Consider the following 24,024-nt stretch of genomic DNA (forward strand, 5'->3'; position numbering starts at 1 on the left):
TGTCAAATTTCAATACGATACGAAACAAAACTTCAACCAAAACTCGAATTCAAAAAATTCGTGTTTTTATCGTAGTCTTAGAAAAACCACCGGTAGAGATGTTTTGTGCTACAATTAACATTGTAATTCGTTTTGGCGTATTAATTAATTAAACGCTTTTCTTTAGTTCAATCGTTTGGGTCAAATCTTTGGAACGTTAATTTTACTGCCTTTTCTTCAATGCAAATGACTAAAAATTTGCAGACATATGCATTCGCGGAAACAATAGGTAGGTACACACGATTCACGAATAGTCAATAAATTTTTTTTATCTTTATTAATTGTTTAAATTAATAAAATACGATTTTAACGGAAAATGCTTAAATTCTCTTGTTTTTTACAATGAAGAAACTTGAAACTTTTACAGATTGTAGCTAGTTATATGAACTATACATAATTTCACTTTTTACGTAATTGTTTACGTTATGATTCATAAATAAACAAAGTTTCAAATAGTTTTTTGCCGATTCCGACTACTTTCATGTTTGTACATGATATTTATGTTTTATATATATTTTAATACAAACGACGATATATTTTAATGTTTGAAAAGTGTAAGACTATAAAAGTAAAAAATAAAAAAATATGAAAAAAAAATTAAAAAACGCTTTTCTTTAGTTACGAGTGACTAAAATTAAAAATATTATAAAAAAATCAACTAAAAAGCAAAAAATAAAAAAATTGAAAATATCTAACACATTCGTTAAAGAAAAGCGAGGGGCGAAAACCGTTTATTCGATAAAGAGCGCCACGCTTCTCCTTGACGAATGTGTTAGATTTTTTCAATATCTTTTTATTTTTTGGTTGATTTTTTTATATTTTTAATTTTAGTCACTCGTAACTAAAGAAAAGCGTTTCTTAAAATTTTTTTTCATATTTTTTATTTGTATTTTACTTAAATATTCACCAAATTTTTGTTTTCACTAACACCGCCATCTGTCAGCAAAGGCACAAAGTTTTGCTGGACGCGTCTGTCTAGTCCGAAGGAAACTGTAATGGGGCCGATAATAACAACTACATAATATATGAAATGTCAAGTGCATGAGTCGTGCTTTCGATGAAGTGACTGTATACGAGTTGGGTGTATATTAAATGTCTCTCGATGAGTTGCGGCGCATCCCGAATGATTTCGCCATCTATGTTCGGATAGTGGAAGTTTTATGATTGTCACGAATATCCTATACTGTAGCTTTTTGGCGATAGGTGTCGGCAAATAAAACAATAAGTTTTTAAAACTTTAGATAAGTATTTTTAGTTTATAAAAAATATCTAATAATCTTTTATGAAACTATGTTAAACATGTTTCAATATTTTAAAACAAAAGTTATAAATAATTAAAACCAGTAATTGTACTTGTAACATTCGACGTGTATTGGTCTGTTTGTTTATCTTTATTATGATTTTGGTATAGATAAATTTACAACAAACGTATCACTTTACATGTAAAATAAACCACAGAAACTGTTGTAATTATTATTTATTTCATGTCTAAAATCCTATTGTTTAAAATATACCTCCCGCTCTAGAACCATGTACCTACATTTTTTCTATAATTTGTCTTGTGTCTGGAACCACATGTGGAGAGTTATAGACCAGGGAAGGGAACTAACGAATACTAACGATTACCCCATGACACTCGTTGATACAGTTATCTAACAACTGATTTTGATAAATTTGGTGAGAAGAGAACAATAATTGTTTATATTATTATTATTGTAAATTATTATAAATAATTTATAATAAACAAAATATGCAACATTTGAAACGTCATTTTTACTTTTAAACAATACAGGTATAAGTAATGCAAGATCGCTATTTGATTTTAATTACTTAGATTAGACGAAGACAGGTAAATTATATAATTATATAATAATTATATAAGGAAAAGTGACACAATTTTACTGAAAAAGCATAGAAAATCCTTTATATTGACAGTTTGTATAGTTATTTTTAATTACAGACTAATTCCTAGAAAAATAGCTTTAAAAGTCGATTTTTTGAAAAGCAAAAAAATGAAAAGCTGTCCAAGGTATTGTCCAATACCTTGTACAGCTGATAGGACAACCATTTCCATTCTAAACCAACTCAAGATTAAAAAAAGGCTGTTCACAATATGTCTGCAACGAATACTGCAATTGTTTGGTCACGTGGTTCGCAAAGGTGACGACAGTTTGGAGAGATTAATAATTGTTTCTGGAAACGTTCCAGGGAGAAGATCAAGAGGACGATCACCAACTAGATGGTCCGACCAAATAAATTATTCAGCTTTAAACTCATTCTGCGAAGCTCTTATTAGAGCAGCTGAAGATAGAGACCAATGGAGAAACATTGTTAGGAATATTGGAAGGAATCACGATCCTCAGTAATGGGGAAACGACAAGAGAGAGATTACGTTGGTGCTCCGTGACGATACGGCATGCGCTCCTCTACAAATAAACCGCCACCGAATCAACCGATTGGATCGCCGAGGTGAGCGCCGCTCCGGGCGATCTCGACCCTCGGCAATCCAATCGGTGGCGGTTTATATGTAAAGGAGCGCATGCCGTATCGTCACGGAGCACCAACGTAATCTCTCTCTTGTCGTTTCCCCATTACTGAGAATCGTGATTCCTTCCAATATTCCCAACAATGTTTCTCCATTGGTCTCTATCTTCAGCTGCTCTAATAAGAGCTTCGCAGAATGAGTTTAAAGCTGAATTATTTATTTGGTCGGACCATCTAGTTGGTGATCGTCCTCTTGATCTTCTCCCCGGAACGTTTCCAGAAACAATTATTAATCTCTCCAAACTGTCGTCACCTTTGTGAACCACGTGACCAAAGAATTGCAGTACTCGTTGCAGACATATTGTGGACAGCCTTTTTTTAATCTTGAGTTGGTTTAGAATGGAAATAGTTGTCCTATTATGAGCTGTCCAAGGTGTGCGCAGCATTCTTCTCCAGCACCACATTTCAAAGGCATCAATTTTTTGGCGCTCGTATGCGCGAAGAGTCCAAGTCTCTGCTCCGTATAGAAATATACCAACGTAATGGATACGTATAAATACCTTTATATATTACAAAATATGTTTGTAAAAGTACTAAGATTTTAAACTTGTCTTCTTCTTCAAGTGCCATCTCCGCAAGTGCCTTCTCCTCGATGGAAGTCGGCAATCATCATAGCTATTCGGACTTTAGAGACGGTTGCTCTGAAAAAAGTATTTGATGTACATCCGTACCATTCTCTCAGGTTGCGCACCCACGATATTCTGCGTCACCCTATCCTTCTTTTTCCTTAAATTTTTCCTTGCATAATCATTTGGAGCAAGTTGTACTAATAATAATATCTCCCTCCACGTGTAATATGTCGGAGATATTCTACTTTTCTTGTTTTGGTGGTATTTAAGATTTCCATTTCTTTATTCATGTTTCTCAGAACCTCTTTGTTTGTGACGTGTTTTTTCTACAACCTACATTATTACTTTTGAGCTTATAAACAATTACAATAACTCAGACGCATTAACAAGTAGGAAGTTAATGTTTTTATTCAGATCTTATAGGCGGATTAAAAAAAAACATAATATCCTAGGAGCCTTAAAACCCTTTTTTTTAATTCACTGGGGCCTTAGTTTATAAACATTAAGAAAAAAGGACCATCTAAGAGATTATGTTCAAGTTTAAATAAAAAAAATTAAAACCGATGCCTTTAAAAATGAGACATTCATTATGCGTTAAAGATAAAGGGATTAAAAGCGAAGTGATTTTACTACATATTTCAAAAACTGCATTTATAACTTTAAATTTATAAAAGTCGCAATATCGTCAGTTCTAATCAACGAAAATTGTTATTTTTTTTATTTGGGGTACTTCGTGGCATATATTATAAAAATATATTTAGTTAATTTGTAAATTGTTTATTAAACTGAATAATTTGTTTCAAAATTTTAAAATGAATATTCATTTTGCAAAATTGTACTTCTCTATTATTATTATTAGTAGTAGAAAAGTCTATACGCGTTATTTTTTCTTGAATTATGTTTGTTATTTTTATAATTACTTTTATTGGCTGAAAAACATTAGGTAAAAATATATTTTAAACAAATTAATTGTTATAAACTTTGTATAATCGTAAATAAATGTCATGGAATTAATTAGCTTATATAATTAACATAGGTATTACAATTTTCATAGATACCTACCTAATTCTACTATTCTTAATGATACAAAGTTTTTAACAATTAGGTATTAATTTGTCTAAAATATATTTGTAGATAATGTTTTTTAGCCAAGAAAAGTCCTAATTTTAAAATTAATAAGCATATTTCAAGAACAATAGTGACAACGTATAGATTTGATTTTGAAATAAGAAAATCAAAATTTTCTCAAATTTATTTTTAAAGATATTACATATTCATAACCAGGCTTTCATAAATTTTAATTCATGAATTCAGTTCTTGAAATGTCTAGTAAAATTGAGAGGTAAAAAGGAAAAGTGTAAAACTGACAACATATCAAATAAACAAAATTAACTTCCTACACGTTTTAGGGTGTCTGAGTATTTTTAATTGTTTATAAGTTTAAGCTCACAGTACTTATGCACACCTATTTTACAATATTTAACACAAATTTTTTAATCGTTAAATTATATACTAATTTGATAAAATTGGCCGTTTTATTCAATTTAATGCTTTAGGAATTGCTTGAATTCATGTAGACCCATTAGGTTACATAAAATAACGTTGTAGATAAAATTTTTTTGGAATAAACAATCTCAATTTTGCAATAACTATTAACTGAAACGTCATCATTTTTTTAAAGCTGAATATTTCTTGATATTGTCCCCATTCTCACAGGAAATCAAAGTTGTTTGTGCATTTTTAGAAAAGTTATTAATAATTTTCTAAAAATCTACTTTGAAAGATATTTTTGCAATAATTTAAGCAACAAATTAACAAAAACAACTGTACAAACTCTCAATTTAAAGGATTTTCTATGCCTTTTTAGTAAAATTGTGTCATTTCCATATAATTTACCGATCTTCATCTTTAGTATTTAAAATCAAGTAGCAATCTTACATTGTTTATATATTATTTATCAGTAAAGTATTTATTATGTTGCATATTTTTTTTCTTACAAATTGTTTGTACCAAATTGATTAAAAGCAGTTTTTAGAGACATGTATAATATACTGTATCAGAGTTTTACGAAAAAGGCTTTTTTTTGCTAAAATCTCTGGTCTATAAGTAGGGACGTTGACATCTTGATAAATCGTCGGGTTTCGGATAACTTCGATACAGACAGGCTGGTTATTAGCTGAAATTTTCACGCTTATTCAGATTTTAGATTTCAAATAGGAAACTGAAAAGGGCCCTATTTGTGCTACTGTAAAAAACCGGTTAAGGTGCGCTATCGATATTTTTATTTTCAAATCCATTTTCTGTAGAACTATTTTTACAAATGGACCTACAAGTTCATGATGAATTAGATGAATGTATTACCAAAAAGCTAAAAACAGAAAACAATCAATTAGACGAGACTGTTGAAAAAACATTTAAAAAGCCTGATAGATGTAATTTATGCAGACAGTTTTCTGATTCTGTTAACTTTTACAGTGGCCATCCCAATAACTCAAATGAAGAATTTATAGCTTTAACTGATCCGAAGCTTTCTGTGTTTACAGGAGACGAGGAAATATATAATGAAGAAGATACTCCCACTCATCAGGTAAGCTGTATTTGTTTTTGATACTATAATTTTAAAAGATATTCAAAAATATATTATTGAGAAATACACTTCTCCAAGAAATTAACGCACCGTTGGTCATTTTAAAGTCTCGAATTTCCTAAACCTGTTGTCCGATTTAAGTGATTTTTTAACATTATGTTACTATGTAGCCTTATTCTTTAACAATATTGCCAGGGCCGCGCCAAGGCTTTCAAGCGCCCCGGGGCAAGTAATTTTAGGCGCCCCTTTCCTCCTCCCCTTGTAAGTACTTTTTTGCAACTTAGTAAATAAGTCCATTTACTCACGGTTTTTCCTCCGGATTTTAAAACACCGCTTGTATTGAAAAGAAATTTGGCATAAGCGTAGCTAACATGTCAAAGAAAAAAAGTGATATTGTGCCGATGTGTGCTTTTGCTCTGAGGGTGAGTTTTACCCCGTCTCGGGGGTGAAAAACTATACGTTTAAAATAAGTACGGAAATGGATAAACTGACTAATTCTGAGCCACTTTTGTTCTATAGTTTTTTAACTAAGTCAATACTTTTCGATTATTTGCGAGTGAATATGTCCATTTTTCAACAAAAAAAAACGTGTTTCTTTTGCAAATAACTCAAAAAGTATTTTATCGAAAAAACATTCTCAGCAAAAATATAGCTTATAAAAAAGTAAAAAAAAAATGGTATATGTATGAAGTCAGTAGACCCAGATGAAGCAGAATTGTAGCTAATGAAAACTAGGTTCTTATTCGTCAAATTCCAAATCAAATACCTCTTTCAACGAGAAATAAACAAAAAATGAAGCACTTTTCGGGGTAAACTCATTACAACTAAGTTTCATCGGTTCAAGTGCTTTAAAAAAAATTGGTTTTAAAGTAATTTTTTTTTATTTTGAAAAAAGTTACATTTTTTTTTCAAAAAACTTGAAAATCATTAGTGATACCAAAAATCTCAAAGAGTAAAAAAGGACGTTTTGCTTTTTTGAATATTTTAGATTTTTTGTTTTTCTGTAAGACAAAAATTTGTTAATCAGCGGTAAAAAAATGCAAACCGTGGAATTTTGAGAATCAACACCGATTTTAATGAAAATTTGGATTTAAGCTCGGTTGATCCTCTTCTTCAAAATCTACCCTATGCCGAATCGGGCTTCTGCCCTGGGGGTGAAAACAACCCCATCTAGGGAATGAAAATTTTTCATTAAAATAACTATGGAAGTCGTTAGATTGACCAATTCTGAGTAAATTTTGTTCTATAAATTATTTTTGCAAATTTGATATTTTCCAAGTTATTAACGATTGAAACTATGCAATTTTCATTGAAAAAACTCACGTTTTATGACCGTTCTTCATGAATAACTTATATTTTTTTAATGACCTATGAAAGATGTCTCTTGTTTTCCCAAAAAAATTTCACCACATTCGAGTTATTTGAGTTTGAAGTTTCTCATAATTCGGTTCTAATAACTTTCAAAGTATCAACTTTTCAAAAAAATTTTACAGAATAAAATTTACTTAGAATTGGTCAATATATCGACTTCCATAGTTATTTTGATTAAAAATATTTTCAACCCCTAGACGGGGTTGTTTTCACCCCCAGAGCAAAAGCCCGCTTTGGCGTAGGGTAGATTTTGACAAAGGTTAAAATCTACCCTACGCTGAAATCGACCTTGATTCTCAAAATTCCACGAGAAAATTTTGATTGGACAGATTGGACTATAAGATATGGCTGTTCAAAATTTGCATACTCTCGTGATTAGGGACTCGTTCAAGCCGTTTCAACTACAGCCCATTCAAAAATAAGCAATTTGAACCGACGAAACTTACAGATAATAGAAATAATACATAAGTAAAGTAACTTGTGAAGCGGTAACGGTTAATTTCATTTAGGATGCTAGTTAGGGGGTGATTTTCACGATTTTTTTTACCAAAAAAAGGGACCAACTTTATTTTGAGTGTAACTTGCTTACTTTTAATGGTAGAAACTTTTTTAAAAAACAAAAATAAACAAGTTATGATGAGTTTTCCCCGAAAAGTTCTTTTCGTGGGTTTCTAAACGTGTTTTTGTTTGTTGAAAAATGTACATGTGCACTCGCAAGTAATTCGAAAAGTATTGACTTAGTGAAAAAACTCTATACAACAAAAGTTGCTTAGAATTTGTCAGTTTATTAATTTCCGGACTTGTTTTAAACGTATACTTTTTCACACCCGAGAAGGGGTGAAACTTACCCCTAGGACAAAAGCACATATCAGCATATCACTTTTTTATTTGGCAGGCTAGCTATGTGTATGCCAAACTTGATGTCAAGCGAAGCGGTTCTTTAAAATTCAGAAGTTTTGCAATATTTTATTGTGAGTGAAAGGACTAGAATCGGTATTCGGTATTCGATCCGACTTGCGTCTAGAGAAAACCAAATACTTTGCTTCGGAGCTTCTAGACAATTGACAGTTCTCTGGATTTGGCGGGCAATTTGAAAAGTATATATATTGTACCTATACTACTTATACATCATATACAACTTATACATCATTGAGTTTAAGACAGTAAATGAAAAACCTCACTTCGCTTGGTAGATTATCTATATAAATGTAAATGAAATTCAAAATATACTTATTAACTTAATTATATAGTACATAATATTAGCAATATTTTAAATAAAAAACTTTGTCATGTAGGTACCTTATAATAATATGTACGTATATGTATAGGATATGTTACTTATAGTTCGGCACCTCTTGGGGACTTAGCAATTTTACCAGTATTTTGAATTTCTCTATAAAATAATTAACCATATTATAAAAGTTATATTATTACCACATCAAAAACAGTAGGTACCTACTACCAAAGAAAAACATAAATATTTCACATAATAAAAATATTCTTAAACAAAAATGATTGTTTTTAATTAATAAGAAAAAACCTTAAAGGAAAATTTAGGGTTTAAACAAACCATCTATTAGAGAAATTCAAAATACGGGTGTAAAATTTCCAAGTCCCCAATAATTCTAACTGTCAATTGTCTAGAAGCTCCGAAGCCAAAGTATTTGGTTTTCGCTAACCGCAAGTTTCGATCCGTGCGTGACCATGGTGGGGGTACCTAGAAACGATGTCAGCGTGAGTAGTGGCGAAAATGACATTTTTGGAGCTATCTTTTAATGTCATTGACATTGTTGGTATAACAAATTTTATAAAAAATGGTAAATAAATGTTATCTATTTATCATATGCTTAACGTCAATTTGTGAGACCCTAAAAAGGTCAGGACCTCGATTTTTGACACTTCGCTTCGTTATAGAACGTATTCCCTTCGTATCTGTTTAGTGTACAGATAGCGAATGATCGATAACGAAGCGAAGGGTCAAAAATCGAGGTCCTGGTGAAGCTAGGTGTTGCGTCAGTCATGCACGGAGCGAATACCTACAAACTATTTGTTATGTGTTTAGGAAAGTAATATACATACCGATAAATTATTATGAACACTATAAATATTTACAAAAAACAACGATTACACCATCGGAGAACAAATATGGTTCAGTTTAATAAGAGAAATAAGGGTTCGTACAATTATGGGATCAAAGTAATACTTACTGCCATTTTTATACCTACCTACGATTGGTAAGTTTTAAATTTTACAAGATAATAAAATATTACTAATATTTCTGGTAATTTCGGTATTGTAAAAATTTTTTTTCGGCTCCTACTGGCGCCTTTTGAATACGGCGCCGGGGGGCTCCGCTCCCCTTTGCCCTAATGGATGGCGCGGGCCTGAATATTGCTGTAATAATATTGTTGCTAGACATGTAAACTCTCATTGTATAACGGGTGTACCAATCAAACTGTGAATATTTTAGCATTTATAAAATGCTAAAATTAAAACCCATGTTTTCTTAACATTCTGTTATTTGATTCATTCGCTTATGTTGGATAATAAAAAAGTTAGGTACATTAACAACTAGTTTTTTTTTTCGTCAATACAAGGTGTTTTTAAATAAGTATGGCAAACTTTGAGGGGTAGTTCTACATGAAAAATAATGACAGTTTGCATGACGTGTCTGCATAATAATATATTATAAATATGTATGCAAATATTTGGTTTCTGAGATAGGGGTGTTGAAATATTTCTTACCAACTAACGATTTATTTATTGCTATAAAACCGGTTATAAGACATGCAAATGAAATTTGGTGGCTTTCACGAGGCAGTTGTTGTGCATTTTTTGATATACAACTAGGAATTTAATAGGTATTCAGGTGAATTGGCGCGCATACGGGTAATATAACCCTTATGTGCGCCAATGGTGAACATAAAATTCTTAATTGTATGTCAAAAAATGTACAATAACTACCTCTTAAAGCCCACCAAATTTCATTTGCAAATCTCAACCATTTTTAGAGCAATAAATAAATCATCAGTTTGTAAGAAAAATTCCAACACCCCCTATCTCGGAAACCAAGTATTTGCAGACATTCGTTTATAAAGCAAACCGTCATTATTTTTTCATTCAGAATCACCCTTTAAAGTTTGCCATACTTATTTAAAAATATCCTGTATAGATGAAAAACAAGGCTAGTTGTTAAAAGTGCCTAACTTTTCTATTATCCAACATTAGCGAATGACGTTAAAAACAAAATGTTAAGAAAACATGAGGCTATAGTTGGGTTTTAACTTCAGTATTTCATAAATGCTAGAATATTCCTCAGGGTAACGCGAACTTTAAGAAAAAATCAAAGTTTGATTGGTACACCCGGTATAGAATGAAAATATACCTGTCAAGCAACAATATTATTACAGCGATATTGTTAAATAATAAGGATATATCGTGTTAAAAAAATCACTTCAGTCGGACAACAGGTTTAGAAAATTCGAGACATTGAAAGTGACCAATTTTTAAGGTGGTGCGTTAATTTCTTGGAGAAGTGTATAATGTATACTAAGAATAATTCGAAAAAAGATACATATTTCTAAATCGTGTATATGAATGTATTGTTATGCTCTACTTTATCTCTTTATTTAGATTGATTAGCAAATTCTTAATTTAATTAATTAATCAATTACTTTAATCACTGCCTGTGTAAAACAAAACTAAATTCAAATTGAATAATCCAATAAATTTTATTCTCAGGGCCAATTTTGTATTTGATACAATACCTATGATTTGTGGCTTCTAGTATTTCTAGTTGCTTACTTCTTCCAGGATGGAACAGGGAAATTAAAAACATTCAATATCATATAAATGTAATATATTATTCATTTACCAAATAAGCCGCGTACATGTGATTTAAAAAAATACTAAATTTTACTTTGTTGCAAAAATTTCTTACTTAATAAATCAAACTCTAATTCTGATATCTCTTTGTTTTAACAAAAAAAAAATATTTAAATAAATTATCATTTTCTCATACTAAATTTAATAAAATTTACTTTTATTCATTTGACTTGAATTCTTAAATTTTTAAATGACTAACTGCGTTATAGTAATGTTCAATAAACAAATAAGCAAATATGGTTCTGGTATAAACAAATTCTCTCCATTCCTACAAATGATTTGACTAACCTTTTTGTTTTTTACTTCCTCTTTTTCCGGATTGCGTGGTCCTCGATTCTCCCAACGTATCCTCTGGATGTTGCGAAAAGGTCCCTCTCGTCCAAACTGCTTCCAAAACAACACACAGGACTTGCTCGAATTCTCTTACTCAATTTTCTCCTTGCTCGATATCTTCTGCAAATATATATCAATCAGCGCTACTCGTTCTAGACAAAACAAAGGAATCTCCCTCGGACCAGGAAATTTAACTTTTCAACCGGTCGACAATTTGGTTTCAACTTGATTCTGCTCGCAAAGGCCGATAACACCACTCTACACTGATTTCTCACTTTTGAAAACTCGACTGCTCTCACCAGATATCCATTATACAGTGACCCTCTTTTCTCTCGCAAATTCAGACTCCAACTTACTTATCCCTTCTACCGATCTTTTCCACCCAATCAAAAACAAGCCTCTTTCACCTTTCATACCCATTTCTTAAGAACCAAATATTTTTCTATATAACTTTCCAATTTGTCAAATTTTAAGAAATATCCTAATTAGTTTTTTCCTACATGCTACTTTTACTTCTAAAAACTAAAACAATGTGTTTACCATTATTAAACCTTCCCGGAAACATTTTAAAAACATTATTGTTCTCGCCAGAAGATATGTCCACTTTCTAATCCCGAATTGTTTGTTAGTGTACCAATTCATTTCGTCGAATCATTATCACTAATCGTTTTCACTTTCCCGAAACACTGATTAATAGCTAAATTAGATTGGGATGAGAATCTATGATCTCATGGTTTTTGATATAAATTTAATTTTTTTTAAATGATGAACTATAAATTTTTTGAATTTCTTTAAAAAACAATTCTACAACAAATCCCCGTCTTTTGAATTCGATAAAATTCTTTGCATCTGCAACCGATTTTCTCGAGGCAAAACAATTTTCCGGTATACCTATTTCATTATCCTAATTTATTTCGTATTCCCTACCTTAACTATTTCCTATGTGTCCTTCCTTCCTTTACTCATGATATTTGTACACATCGTGAATATTATAAATTCCTCTGATCTTTTCCGAATCAACATGTCTCAAAACATAGCTATTTACCCCATTTTCGTTATCTACTATGTAAGGACCCTCGAAAACAGGCATTAACTTCGCACAAATATCGCTAGTGAGATTTGACACTCTTAAGGCCCTTACAAGCACTTTTTCGCCCCACTGGAACGTCACTGGTCTTCTTCTATTTTGATTTTGTCTTTGAACACATTTCTCATTACTTCGTCGCAGCCTCCTCTGTACCGTTTCCACCACCTGTTGGTATATTCTTGGCTCTGGATCTTCCCATGGTCTTCTCGGCATGACACCTTTCATTATGTTTTCCGGTGTCGGTGTCTCTTTGGTTACTGTACTTGGGATGGTGTTTAGATACTTTTCAATTTCCGCTATTTTCCTATCCCATCGTCGATGTTGTCCATTCGTCGCAATACGGAGAAATTTTGTCACTACCTCTATAAAACGTTCAGAAGGATTGCTCTGAGGGTGTCTGATGCTAACAAAATTTGTCTCAATTCCTCTTTCTCGCAGCTGCCCTTTAAAGCGATCATTTCCGAAATACGTTGCATTGTCTAGGAGAATTTTTCTTGGCGTTCCTACTGTAGCGATAAAAATTGTCGATCTTTCTCATTATTTCTTCTCCTTTTGTGGTGCGGCAACTGTATAATTTTACATATTTTGAAAAGACATCCACCATCACCAAAACATGTTTATTCCTTTGGGTCATGATCAGATCACTTAACATATCTATTGCTACAATTTCCAATTTTCCATGGGATATAATTTTTTTTTTGATATTTTCATTCTTGAAATTCCGACTTTTGTTCTTTGACACGTCTCACATTTTTGCGTAACCTCCTTGGCAATACGGTAGTCCTGTCGGCAGATGTAGTTTTCTCGAAAAACCAGCCAAACTTTCCTGCTGCCGATATGTCCATTGTCCTCATGTAATTTTTTTATAATTTTCTCTGCCAATGTTTGCTTCAACAAATAAAGTTCCTTCCGGTCTATTCTCTTGAAAAACAGGTCGTTCTCCCTCTCTGCTCTTCGTTTTTCTCTCTTTTCCAGTTCTTCTTGATTCATTCGTATTTCATTTAAAGAAAACACACCTTCTTCTTGTGTTAAGATGTTTAATCCTACATGTAACGTGATTGCTTCCTTTTTTCCTGTGTCTTCATATCGTGTGAGAGCGTCGGCGATAATATTATCTTTCCCCTTGATATATCGGAACTCAAAATCGTATTCCTGTAATAACAAGATGCCTCGGTGTATTCGGTTATTCACCAATCGATTCTTCATGATGTGGACCAACGCTGCATGATCCGTCTCGATTGTGAATTTAGCCCCTAGCAGATAAAATCTTAATTTGTTTACACAAAATAGTACGCTGGAAAACTCTAGTTCTGTCACACTATATTTTCGTTCATGTGTTTTTGTGACCCGAGAGATAAAACATATAGACGAAGAGCCGCTATAGGTGAAATTTCTTAATCATTTTAGGCACGATGGGACCCTATAACTTAAACGTTTGAACACTGTGCCGTCACTTTTCAGTGGCACATGCGTCGACAGTGGCGCATCAAACTTTCCACTTATGGACGGGAAAAATAAATTAAAAGTTGCCCTCCCTTACTAACAGAATTAAATATTTTTTATTTTTTTAAGTTCTATGTGATTAACACATAGGATTCAGCGTAATTTTAACCCACCACCCCCTTCCCTCTGCCCCCAACATCAAAAACTACATTTTTCGTTTTTATTTTTTTTTTCGTGGGATACAATCAATTTTAAAATTTCAAAAAATTCACACGCATAACTGAGGCTTTTATAAAACATGCCTATTTTTTATAGACCCATAGTTAAGGTGTACATAACCTCAAAAAATTAAAAGAAATTTTTTTTTTCAAAAAAGCGTATAACTTTTTTGACGAATAGCTGCAGGTCTAATTTTTTCTTAATCTTATGTGTTTTATCAAACACTATATTTTTAATTTTTTTCAGATTTTTCCGTAAGGCTCCCCACCTTCAAAAATCCGAAAAACTGTTTTTTGGGGTGTTTTGGGGGATTTTCCCTATTTTATAGGCTTCATAATATATCAAATCAACTTTGTTTTTATAGGTTATATGTAACTTGAAGTAATTGAGTCCTTTAGAATATTTAAAAATCAGAAAAACATGTTCAAACCCCCCAAAACCCCCTTAAAAAACAGTTTTTTAGATTTTTGAAGGTGACCAGCGTTACAGAAAAATCTGAAAAAAATTAGAAATATAGTGTTTGATAAAATACACAAGACTAAGAAAAAATTAGATCTGCAGCTAGCCCCCAAAAAAAGTTATATCCTCTTTTCCAAAAAATGTTTTTTAAATTTTTTGAGGTTATGTACACTCAACCTACAGGTCTATAAAAAATAAACGTGTTTTATAAAAGCCTAAACTATGCTTGTGGATTTTTTGAAATTTTAAAATTGATTGCATCCCACCAAAAAAAATAAAATCGAAAAATAAAGTTTTTGTAGGTGGGGGCAGGGAGAAGGGGGTGGTGGGTTAAAATTACGATGAATCTTATGTCTTAATCACATAGAACTTAAAAAAATGAAAAGAATTAAATTCTGGTAATAAGGGAGGGTATTTTTTAATTTATGTATCCCGTCCATAAGTGGAAAATTTGATGCGCCACTGTAGACGCATGTGCCACTGAAAAGTGACGGCACAGTGCTCAAACGTTTTCTTTTAGGTTCTACTATTTAAGTTATAGGGTCCCGTCGTGCCTAAAATGATTAAGAAATTTCACCTATAGCGGCTCTAGTCTAATATCGGCACTTCTTGTTCGTTTTGTATTTGTGATAAAACTCTTGCAAATTTTTGTGTGGACGCATCAGTTCGGAGTATAAAAGGTAGATTGTAAATGGGGTGATATATTTTCGTTCCTTTTGCGAATTCTTGTTTTAATATTTTGAAAGCTTCCTCCTGTTCTTCTTTCCAATTCCATTTTATATCTTTCTTTAACAATTTTATTAGAGGAATTTCCTTTTGGCTCAAATCGGGAATTAGTTTTTTAAAATAATTGATCGTGCCAAGAAAACCTCTCAATGTTTTTAAATTTGTTGGCCTTGGGTATTCATCTATTAGCTTGAGTCTGTCTTCGGCTAAGCTTACTGTTTTGGTGTCCAATTTAAAACCCAAATAAATTACTTCTTTTTGAAAAAATTGACATTTTTCAATGTTTAATTTTAATCCCGCTGTGTCCAATTCCTCCAGAATTATTTTTATGTATTCCAAATGACTCTGTATATCTTTTGAAAAAATTAATAAATCATCGATGTAATGAACTATGAAATTTTCATGGCGATTTAAAATGGTATGTAGAGCTCGTACGAGTGCTGCACAAGCGCTCTGCAATCCAGATGGCACTACCTTAAACCGGTAGATAATACCATCAGTTGAGAAGGCGGTATAGTTTCTACACTTTTCAGATAAAGGTATCAACCAAAAACTGTGCTTTAAATCAATTTTAGAAAATATGTGTGATCCCGTAATTCTTCCAAAAATGGCCTCGATGTTTAGAGGTGACTCATATTGTGATAAGGTGTGCTGGTTGATATTCCTGGCATCTAAACATAATCTCAATTCTCCATTGCTTTTCTTTACTATCACAATTGGGTTAATGTACGGTGAGTCACATCTTTCGATGATTTGATCTTCCAACATTTTATTAATTTCTTCTTTCACCTCTTGTCGATATTTATATGGAATTGGGTAAGTCTTCGATCGAAAGTTTCCCAGGTTTTTAACCTCAAATGAATGTTCGTACAGTTAGCCACTCTGTCTTCCTCATTTATCAAAGTTTCATAGTCACTTAACATTAACCGCAATTCATTTTCTTTTCCTTCTCCACATATCAATTTTCTGTCTTTTTCCTCAGATTCTTCACACATGTTTATCGTGCATTCTGCATCCTCTTCAAATATCACTGTTGCCATTATATCCTTTTTGTTTTCATTTGTTAACTTTATTTCTTCTTCTTCTTTTGGGCTCATCTCTTCTTTAGAGGAATCCCAAATTTCACTTTCTTTTGTTGTTAATATTCTTTCTTCTTCTTCCCCTGAGCTCATCTCTTATTTTGAGGAATCCCAGGTTTTAACTTCTTTTATCTTTTTCTGACCCTTTCTCCTTTTTCTTCTTTGCCCTTGCTTCGTTGCCAAATTCATTTCCACTGTTTGTTGTCTACCTGATTCGTCCGTATTTTGTTTCTCATGTTCCTTGTCCTGTTCTTCTTCTTTTTCCTCTGTGATTTTCATTTTGTTATTTTTGAAATCAATTACTACATGTTTTTCTGTCAATTCGTCTACTCCGACGATCATGTCATGCGACATATTTGGCATTATTACACATTGTAGTGCGTAAAATCTCTTACCCAATCGTACCTTTATTCGTATGCCTTAATTTATTGTTGCCAGTGTCCGTTTATTTGCGCCCACTAAGTTCACCCTAGGTATTTTGTAAATTAAATTTGTTAAATTAACTTCTATTAATTTTCTGTTGACCAGTGTTATTTCCGAGCTAGTATCTATCAAAATTTTAATTGGTTTCTCGTTGATAAAACCATTCACAAATTTTAAATTTATTCCATTTCTTTTTCCATTGTTTACTGCCAGTTTAATAAATTCCTTCGGGTGACAAAAAATTCCTGTTTGGGTTTTTGTTTCTAGTGAGCGCCTTCTTGAAAAGACGCCGGTTCCTCTTCGTTGTTTATATTTTCGTCGTAATGTCTCTCTTCGTCATATTCTTCTGTCTGGGCATTATTTACCTCTCTTCTATTTTCTCTTGGTCTGTCGGATCTGTTTCGGTTTTCTCGATATCCCTGTTCATTTTGTCTACCATTATTTCTGTTTTCTTGATTTGTGCGTGTGGTGTTTCTATTCTGGTTTTCTCGATTTCTGTCCTCATTCCATTGCCTATTTCTTTGTTCCTAATTTCCTCTTCCGTTGTCTCTATTTTCGTTTTCCCTCCTGGGATTAAAATCTCGTCTTGTATAGTCCCTCCTATTGTTTTGTCTTCTATCCCTGTAATCCTGTGTTCCTCGGGGTCTGTAATCTTCTTGCGATCTTCTTGATTTTCTTTCTCTTAGACGTGATTCTCTTATTTGTAGGAATTGGCACAAACTATCTATGTCTTTGTAATTTTGAAACGTGATATGATCTTCTAGCGTTTCTTCGAAATGTGCAATCAGTTCGACTAATTGTTCCGACGAATAATTGTATTGTAAATGTTTTGCATTATTGTATATTTGTAATGCGTATGTTTTTTCTGAGATACCCATCCGATCATTATATTTCCCATTTTGTAATTCTTTGTTGATTTCCATTTGTTGGACTTTTCCCCAGAAATAGTTTAAAAATTTTTGTTCAAACTGTTGCCAACTGTCAAATTCTTCCTCCTTGCTGTCAAACCATAGACCTGCCTCATAACTTAAGATGGTTTCTGATCGTTTCTTTGGCTGTTTCAAAATTTCCGATGTGTACTTTCTTTTTCAGGCTATTTATGAAGGGCACTAGGTGTAATCTTCTTACATCCCCGCCAAACCTTATTTTCACGTCATCTGTACTATGTATAACCATTTCTCTTCTTTCTCCGAAATTCTGTTGAGTCTTGTTTTCTGTGACTTATTTTTCTATTTCTTTGATTCTTTTTTTAACTTTTTCTCTGTCTTCTTGAATAGCGTTTTCCAACTTGTTTTCCAAACTTTCTATTTCATTTTTCTGGCAATTGGTTATCTCCTTCATTTTGATTTTGATTTCTTTAATCTCTATCTCCTGTTTCCCGCTCTTTTCTACAATCTCTTCGATTTTTTTAACCATTTCCTTCTTGATACTCTCTATATTTCTGTTGTTTTCTTCTATTGCTTGTTTTGTTTCCTCCTGATTTTCTTGTATTTTTTTGAGTTTCTTCCATGACTCCTTTTGTTTCACGTTGATTTTCATTAATTGCCCTTTTTGCTTTATCCATTTTTTGTGATTGTATTTGCATCAGTTGTAATAATTTTTCTAAATCTGACAATTCCTTTTTTCCTGTTTCCATGATTGTTGTATCTAAAATGTTCAGCTACTCGTTCTAGACAAAACAAAGGAATCTCCCTCGGACCAGGAAATTTAACTTTTCAACCGGTCGACAATTTGGTTTCAACTTGATTCTGCTCGCAAAGGCCGATAACACCACTCTACACTGATTTCTCACTTTTGAAAACTCGACTGCTCTCACCAGATATCCATTATACAGTGACCCTCTCTTCTCTCGCAAATTCAGACTCCAACTTTCTTATCGCTTCTACCGATCTTTTCCACCCAATCAAAAACAAGCCTCTCTCACCTTTCATACCCATTTCTTAAGAACCAAATATTTTTCTATATAACTTTCCAATTTGTCAAATTTTAAGAAATATCCTAATTAGTTTTTTCCTACATGCTACTTTTACTTCTAAAAACTAAAACCATGTGTTTACCATCATTATACCTTCCCGGAAACATTTTAAAAACATTATTGTTCTCGCCAAATGATATGTCCACTTTCTAATCCCGAATTGTTTGTTAGTGTATCAATTCATTTCGTCGAATCATTATCACTAATCGTTTTCACTTTCCCGAAACACTGTTTAATAGCTAAATTAGATTGGGATGAGAATCTATGATCTCATGGTCTTTGATATAAATTTAATTTTTCTTTAAATGATGAACTATAAATTTTTTGAATTTCTTTAAAAAAACAATTCTACAACAGTATATAAGAGTGATTCCATTTCAAACCACTAAATTTTCAATCCAAAAAAATTTTTGAGTCTCCCATTTGTCTGAAACTTTATGTAGGTATGTAACGTCTTATTTTTAAGTTTAAGTCCGAACACTCGTTTTTTTCCTGGAGTGTTTTAAATAACAGTTTTAGCGATTTTACAGTGATTTGGTATTTATTTAAATAAATTTGTATAGTTTATCAAGAAGTATAAATTGAAAACATAATGTTTCAACTGAAGGAGCTTAAAAATGTTATTATTCGGCATTTTAACAAGTTTTTTTGATGTTTTCGATCAAATTTTAGAGTAGAAAACGGTAAAACGCCATTTACATTTTTTCCCCTATTCCCAAAATACACATCGTTCGATTTGGCTGAAAATTTGCCCTCGGATAGCCAATATACAGGACTTTAAGACTTTCGGTTATATTTTTACTATACTAAAAAAGTTACATGCATTAAATAATTGATGGATTCGACCGTTACTTGATGGAAGTTCATTTTATCTCACAATAAAACACTGAAAAACGTTTGTTTTCTATACTTCCACAAAATTTATTACAACTATGTTATTACTACAGCTGTTTCGGCAAAGTGCCTTTCTCAAGTGATATATTTTACAATGTGTTTGCCTTTTTAAGTCTTTAACTGAAGAGGTTGAGGAGTGGGGAACTGTTTGTCTCGAGTTGGTCATTCAGAATTATATCTGTATTTTTCAATTTATTAATTTCCATTGATTCTAAAAGTGATAGCTTAAGGCCTTTATTTTGAATATGTAGAATTTGAAACTCTTCATTGAAAGAATGATTATGGTCTAGAAGGTGAAGTGCGTATGTAGAAGTGTCTGTTTTTCTATTGTTGAAAGCCCTTTTGTGTTCTGCTATCCGTTTGTCAAAAGTTTTGCCAGTTTGACCGATGTAAGTTTTCGGACAGTCACCACAAGTTAGTTTGTACACACCACTCTGTAGTTGCTTTCTCTTTCGGCTTTTATTGTTTTTAATATGTTTGCTTAAGTTGTTGTTAGTTCTGAAAGCTGGTGTTATTCCTTTCTTTTTTATGTATCTGGCTATTTTTGTTGTTATTTTGCCAGTATATGTGAGAGAGCAGAAGGTACTGGGTTCTTTCTGTGGTGGTGGATACACTAATTTCAAGGCTTTCTTATGGAGTTTTTGGTTTAAAATGTTGTTAACTGTTTGTTCGTTATAGCCATTATTTACTGCTATTTGTCTAATGATATTTAGTTCTGTCTCGAAGTTATTTTTTGTCAGAGGAATTTCTGTCAGTCTATGTATCATGCTATGGTAGGCTGCTAATTTGTGTTGTGTGGGATGGGATGATGAATTGTGTATAGTTGTGTCAGTATGGGTAGGTTTATGATATACGGAGAACTCATGTTTGTTGTGTAGTCTGGTAATCGTTACATCTAGAAAGTTTATGGAATTATTCTGTTCTGTTTCCATTGTGAACTCAATATTACTATGAAGTGAATTAATGTATGATAGAAATTGGTCAAGTTGTCTGTTAGTTCCTGTAAAGCAGACTAGTATGTCATCCACGTATCTCCACCAATATAAGAACTGTTTAAATACGGGGTGTTTAGAAATTGTTGTTTCAAGTTGGTTCATAAATATATCTGATAGTAATGGGCTTAGAGGATTACCCATAATAAGTCCTGCACTGTTGTTTGTGTAAATTTGATTATTGAATTCAAAATAGTCTTGATTTATGCAAATTTCAAGAAGGTGTAAAATTTCAAATGCAATGATCGGATTTGTACTATTATGTTCTAAAAGGTTTTTAACTAAAACAAAAGTTTCTGTAGGAGGAACACTAGGAAAAAGATTTTTTACGTCAAATGAAATTAGTCTGGAGTTGTTGGGCAATTGAAAATGTTGTATTTTATTAACTAGTTCTAGTGTATTTTTTACGGTGAATTTAGGTGAAAATTTAGTGTATTCTGTAATAATATCTGACAGTTTTTTTGAAAGTTTATATGACGGAGCTGTATTTATAAGACCTGTAGTTTCTTTTTATACACTAGACTACACAACAAACATGAGTTCTCCGTATATCATAAACCTACCCATACTGACACAACTATACACAATTCATCATCCCATCCCACACAACACAAATTAGCAGCCTACCATAGCATGATACATAGACTGACAGAAATTCCTCTGACAAAAAATAACTTCGAGACAGAACTAAATATCATTAGACAAATAGCAGTAAACAATGGCTATAACGAACAAACAGTTAACAACATTTTAAACCAAAAACTCCATAAGAAAGCCTTGAAATTAGTGTATCCACCACCACAGAAAGAACCCAGTACCTTCTGCTCTCTCACATATACTGGCAAAATAACAACAAAAATAGCCAAATACATAAAAAAGAAAGGAATAACACCAGCTTTCAGAACTAACAACAACTTAAGCAAACATATTAAAAACAATAAAAGCCGAAAGAGAAAGCAACTACAGAGTGGTGTGTACAAACTAACTTGTGGTGACTGTCCGAAAACTTACATCGGTCAAACTGGCAGAACTTTTGACAAACGGATAGCAGAACACAAAAGGGCTTTCAACAATAGAAAAACAGACACTTCTACATACGCACTTCACCTTCTAGATCATAATCATTCTTTCAATGAAGAGTTTCAAATTCTACATATTCAAAATAAAGGCCTTAAGCTATCACTTTTAGAATCAATGGAAATTAATAAATTGAAAAATACAGATATAATTCTGAATGACCAACTCGAGACAAACAGCTCCCCACTCCTCAACCTCTTCAGTTAAAGACTTAAAAAGGCAAACACATTGTAAAATATATCACTTGAGAAAGGCACTTTGCCGAAACAGCTGTAGTAATAACATAGTTGTAATAAATTTTGTGGAAGTATAGAAAACAAACGTTTTTCAGTGTTTTATTGTGAGATTACATGCATTAATTTTAGAGTCAAAAATATAAAATATAGTCCAGTCGGGATATAATTTTACTGTGCATGCCGAGCTGTCCAAAATTGTATTTGTCTAATTTTTAGGGAGATCAATAGTAGTGTAAATTTAAAATCACAAATGCATTCCTCCGTTACGTTAGTCGCCATCTTAATGTTAAAGGATAGCAAATTTTGCTCAATATCCCTGCCATTTTCAACTTTCCGACCAAAAGTATACGGATTGGAATTGTTGAAAATACAATTTCCTATAATTTCTTTTATTTCAAATTTATTTTTTTGTACGGTCGACATTTTCCGAGTTTAGGGGAAAAATAGTGACAGTTGTAGCATAATTTTTGAATTATCTCGTTTATTATTAGCTTAACGACAAAAATGTACTCATACAAAAATGAAGAGAATTAAATTTTATACAATTTAACTTGTTTATTTTTTTTGCTAAAATCAATATTTGAGGTAGTACATACTTACGTATATGCCGTAAAAGAGAGATCGTAAGACATGATTATTTTTATAGCAGGTGTTTTTGTTCAATGTCTACGCCATTCTCCACTTTTCGACAAAAATGGTAAGAACCGAAATTGTTCCATATAAATTAAATTTACAATTATTACAATTTCTTTTTAACAATATTTTCTGTGCGGTCCATATTTTCCGAGTTAATTGTACCTACTTACAGTAGACGCCTATATCTTTGTGGTATATGTATTATATTATATTTTGTGGTGTATATAGGTATATTATTATTTTTTATTCAAAACAAAGCCGCATCCTCCCGAAGGATATTAGCGACATAACGGTTGTAATTTACAATGTATACAAGTATTAGTAATATAACAATGGTAATACCTAGTACTTACATAATTAAATTTTGTACAACATATTGATACAAGATATATAACCTATTAGTTTTCTGTAAACAAAGTTCTTTCCCAGTAACGTTTACAAGCTGTTCGAGTTCGAGATGCTGTATAGACGTCTTTCAATAGTGTATTTAGGACAAAACAATTAAGAGATGATCTGTACCTACTGTCTGCTTATTGCTGTCGGTTGCTACGGAGAAATGTCACTTTTAATCAGTTTTAGTTTCGAAACGGAATTATGCCACTCCCGGTTCCACGCAATTAACAATTTATTTTTGAAAAAGGCTTTTAAATCACTTGCCACACTTCGATATTCGACCTCCGATTCGTCATTACCAATAGCATCGCGAGCACTTACATGTGAATGTTATTTTTGACTTAATTGAGAAGTGTCACTGTCACTGTCAGAGTAAGAAATTTCTTTGGCAATCTGAAGATACATTTTCTTCTTAATAGATGTTAATTTGCGCTTTATACTTCTATCTTTTAAGTGGGGATATAATTTTGTGAACATATCAGTTAGCAGTTAGACTGACGTAATCTTTTGCGTATTATTGAATGATACTCAAGGGATCAACAGAACCGGTAATATTAGTTAGAAGCATATCCAGTTGGTTGTTATCAAGAACGAAAGATGTAGAATGATTTTCAATAAACGATTTTGCGGGTTCTAGTAGCAGTGATACAGAGTTACTACTACTTTCCGTTGAAACAGTTTTAGTTTTCTTGATTTTTTGCCGAATTTTAGGCTCAAGGAACAACTCACATTCTGCTGAAGAAGACTCGACTTCAGGCGAAGTTATATCAACAACGTTGCGCTTATAAGAGTTGGATTCTTGAGCAATGTTTGTTATCGTGGTTGTTGTGTTTGAATCATGGGATGCTAACTTCGGTTCTTCTAAAAGTTGTAAAAGGTAGGTATATTATTATTGTAGTGGCTAAAATCCTTTTAACCACTTGAAGTCCTGTATTTTGGTTATCTGTGGCAATCAGTGGAGGTTAGCGACTACACTGGCAAATATGCCTCTGTCCAATGCGAACAGTGTAAAAGTAAAAATATTTAATTTCTAGATGGGCGCGTTCGTTTCAAGGCA

General features: G+C 32.3%; 1 protein-coding gene across 1 annotated transcript in view; it reads left to right on the forward strand.

Moving 5' to 3' along the window:
• Nucleotides 1-5,402: 5,402 nt before the first annotated feature.
• Nucleotides 5,403-24,024, forward strand: part of LOC114338604 (DNA (cytosine-5)-methyltransferase PliMCI-like) — a 135,324-nt gene continuing 116,702 nt past the window's right edge. Inside the window, exon 1 of the mRNA XM_050662953.1 lies at nt 5,403-5,739. Within this exon, the coding sequence (XP_050518910.1) occupies nt 5,473-5,739 (267 nt within the window). The 5' untranslated portion in view covers nt 5,403-5,472. The remainder of the gene's footprint in view (nt 5,740-24,024) is intronic.

This window comes from Diabrotica virgifera, chromosome 10 (assembly GCF_917563875.1).
Source record: "Diabrotica virgifera virgifera chromosome 10, PGI_DIABVI_V3a".
In the NCBI taxonomy this organism is placed as follows: domain Eukaryota; kingdom Metazoa; phylum Arthropoda; class Insecta; order Coleoptera; family Chrysomelidae; genus Diabrotica; species Diabrotica virgifera.